Source organism: Corvus brachyrhynchos, unplaced genomic scaffold (genome assembly GCF_000691975.1).
Source record: "Corvus brachyrhynchos isolate BGI_N302 unplaced genomic scaffold, ASM69197v1 scaffold5, whole genome shotgun sequence".
NCBI classification, from domain to species: domain Eukaryota; kingdom Metazoa; phylum Chordata; class Aves; order Passeriformes; family Corvidae; genus Corvus; species Corvus brachyrhynchos.
In genome coordinates this window covers 8,589,892-8,593,274 of record NW_008238321.1, presented here as the reverse complement: position 1 = coordinate 8,593,274, position 3,383 = coordinate 8,589,892, and the positions used below count along the sequence as shown (strand labels likewise).

The 3,383-nt window shown below is 57.6% G+C and overlaps 1 protein-coding gene across 1 annotated transcript in view; it reads left to right on the top strand.

The window, feature by feature from the left end:
* Positions 1 to 1,404: 1,404 nt before the first annotated feature.
* LFNG (LFNG O-fucosylpeptide 3-beta-N-acetylglucosaminyltransferase) overlaps positions 1,405 to 3,383 on the top strand; it is an 11,953-nt gene continuing 9,974 nt past the window's right edge. Inside the window, exon 1 of the mRNA XM_017734293.1 lies at positions 1,405 to 1,471. Within this exon, the coding sequence (XP_017589782.1) occupies positions 1,405 to 1,471 (67 nt within the window). The remainder of the gene's footprint in view (positions 1,472 to 3,383) is intronic.

Genomic DNA, 3,383 nt, shown 5'->3' with positions numbered 1-3,383 from the left:
TCTCACAGCGCCCTGTACGGATCGAATCGTGTCCTCCCGCCCCGCCGAGGGGACCAGCAGTCCCCAAAGGTGGAGGGGAAAAGCGACGTAGAGTCTGAGGCCACGGAGGGTAGAGGGGGCTTGCGGCAGGACCTGGTGGTGCCAGCGCTGGAGCACATCGGGGGATGATGGGCATGGGGACAGTTCAGCATCGGGACATGCATCATAAGCGTTCATTGCAGGAGATTTGCGTTCTGGGCAGAGGGATGCTGGCATGCTCCACTCTTTGCAGCCACCTCAAAGGCACTGCCAGACCCCCTGCAACAAGGGCAGGAAGGTTTTTTTGTTCCGAAGGTGGTTAAAAAAACCGCAAGAGATGAAAAAGCTGAGCCCTTGCCCTGGCCGTGAATAGCGGAGCCTGTGAGACAATGGGAAGTTAACCAAACCCGGAACGGGAGCGCGGAGTTCTGCCGCGGGGCGCTGCCGTTTTCCTACCAGTAATTGATGCAAAGTCTCTTTTGTGCTCTCAGAAAATCCCAGAAAGAAAAAGCGGGGGGTGAGAGGCAGGCCACGGGCAGGATCCAGCTCCTGGGCCGTCCTCCTCCGACATCTCCCTCCCAAACCTGACCGGCACAGTTGCAGCAGTTGCCGCCCGGCCGCACGTCGGGGCCGAACCCCGTTAAATACCCCCGACAGTACGACAGCGGCGAAGTCGGCGCCTGACAGAGCTTTTAACCCCTGTCCGATGGAGCGCGTAAATCGCTCCGGGCAGACAATGCAGCTTTGCAGCTCGAGCGCGGCATTTCTCTCGGATGACCTGAACACTTTATTACTGGGGATTTATTAACCATTTTTAGCAGCCCTGAGAACCTGGGAGCCTCTTAGGGACCACCTATTGAGTGCCGGGGTCAGGCTGCGAGCAGGGGCGATGCGGAGAGTTTAAACCAATTTAAACCGACCTAATACCATGCTATGGTTGAAAGGGAGATGCCCCACGTGTAGCCCCAGCCCTGGGTTTGGTGCGGGGCTGAATCCAGCTATCTGCAGTGGAAAACTAGTCCAGAGTTTCAGTGAAGTTGTTCTGAAATGGGAGTGATCATATCCTTGAGACTGGGGGATTCGGGCAGCAGGTTCTGTGTTGGAACCAACCCTGTGGAGTCAGGCAGCGTGGGGAGCACACCACCACCCTGCAGCCATAGCCAGCCTCACCTCACACCTCAGTGGGGTGGGTTATGGACTGTGTCTAAAACGGGATCCTTTTTGCGAGAGGGAGAGAGGTCTCTCCCGGTCCAGCCTTGGCATCCCGTCTGCAGAGCAGCTGTGGCAGCATCCCTCTTCCCTGGTATTTATGGGGCACCCAAATTTTTCTGGTCCTGGAATCACCCCTGTTTGGCTTAGGATTTTTGTACCCCAAAAATTGTCTGAATGCCGGTGAACCGGGCACCAGATGTTCCCGAGACCATCCTCCCCATGCCCACTTCCTGCCCCTCAGGTACCCTCCTGTGCCCGGTGAGGGGTGAGCAGGGTGACTGCTCACACCATCGTTTCCCCAGGGGAGACAGTGCCTCCCTGGCGACATCCACGTGGCCGGTGAGGGCCGAGCCAGGAGGCCAGGCGCCTGGAGAGGAAGTCTGTGGGGATGCGGCCAGCGGCTGGACAATCCCGGAGGAGTCTTGTTCTGGCAGGACAATGCCGCTGGAAGAACAACTTCCCCCCGCCGCTGGCCCTGGGCAGCCGGGCTGAGCCGAGCGGCAGCCCCGGGATGGGTTACAGGCAGTGCTGGAAGGCTGGGACAGCCCTTGTGTCGGCAGTGGTGGTAGCACAGCGGCTCCTCAAACCCTTGCATCTCTCGGGGCCGGCGCACAGAGCCCGGCGCACACAGAGCCCGCGTTGTCACTTGCCCCGCGGCGCCGGCTGGGACCCCAACATCTGGCCACAGCGCGTGGCCCCAGCCAGTGCCGGGGCTGCGGGAGTGGCAGAGCAGCTGGTCGGGGGAAAAGTGCCTTTCCTCCCCTTTTGGCTCCTGGAGAAAGGGGCTCTTTCTCCATTCAGGGTTTTGCTGCTCAGGCTTTTCAGCTGCCTCTCGAGCCGCGGTTGCTGTGCCATCGGGTTGGAGACAAAGGGCGCCCAAAAAAAAAAGCAAACTGAGACTGGAAGGCTGGGCAGCAATAGCGGGAAGTGGGGAGTGTGGGATTCGGTTCCTGTGTTTGTACGGTCTAACTGCTTTTTTTTTTTTTTCTTTTATTATGGGAAGCTTCTTTGGCAACCCAGGTCTGTCTCCAGACATGGGCAATGCCCTGCAAAACTAAACCCACTGCCTCTCTGAGCATTTCCAGCCTGGGATCATGGTTCGAGTGCTGACCAGGAGAATGTACAGCCTAAAATCAAGAGGAGGCAAATGCTGGGACTTGCCTGAGGAAGCAGTTTCCCTGCTTCATCCTGCCTGGTATTATGGTATTGTTTATCCAGTGCCAGAGATGAATGGAGCACGTGACAGTAGGAAAAATGCAAGTTGGACAAGGTCCCTGCCCAAAAATGCAGCAGCCCCTGATTATGGCATTACATTGCAGCCCAGGCCCAAACCCAAGTCCGCCTCCCTGTAGCAGCACACTCCCTGGGAAAGAAAACCCCAAGAGCTCATTGCTTGCAGAGGGTAAGGGGGGAAAGAGGCCCCGGGATTCGGCGCCAGTTGGTGGCACATCCAGGACCAGATTTCAACCCAGTTTTCTCTTTCAGCCACCACTTCCCCCACTGTCTGGCTGGAAAAATGGTGTCTCATTTAACAAGCCATCATTATCATGATTAGTGATCACTGGGGGCGGGGCCAGCTTGGTATCTATGAAGCATTTGTTTTCAGATATCCCAGAACTCTGGGGCTGTCCATCAGCTTCAAAGCACGGTGCCGTGCCCGGGATGAGGTTGGTCAGGTCTGGGAGCCTCTCCAGGTCACCCTGAGAAGGAGTGGGAACAAACCTTCCTGGCTCCCTGTCCTCAGATTTACCCACCAGAATGAAGCTTGGTGGAAGTGAGAGGACTACTGTGGTTTTGGGGGGACTTGGTGTGTTTGTTTTCAATTATACTTGGCTTCAGAAGAGACTGATGGGACACTGCCCAGAGTTTGGTCAGGCTGGTCAGCTTTCTGGAAACCTCTTGGACAGGGCTGTGAGAACATCTCGGTGCAGGGCTTTGGGGAATGACAGCTCGGGACGGGCGGGATGGGGAACGCACCCGTTGCTGCCGACAGAGCACCCAACGATGCTCAGGGCGTGCTGGGGGCCACAGGGGAGCAGAATGTCCCCATCCCCGGGTATCAAGGGGAAGGGAGGAGGAAGAGAAGGAGAGGGAGGAGGAAGAGAAGGAGAGGGAGGAGGAGGCGCCGGGACCCTCTGCACGCCCAGCCGCGC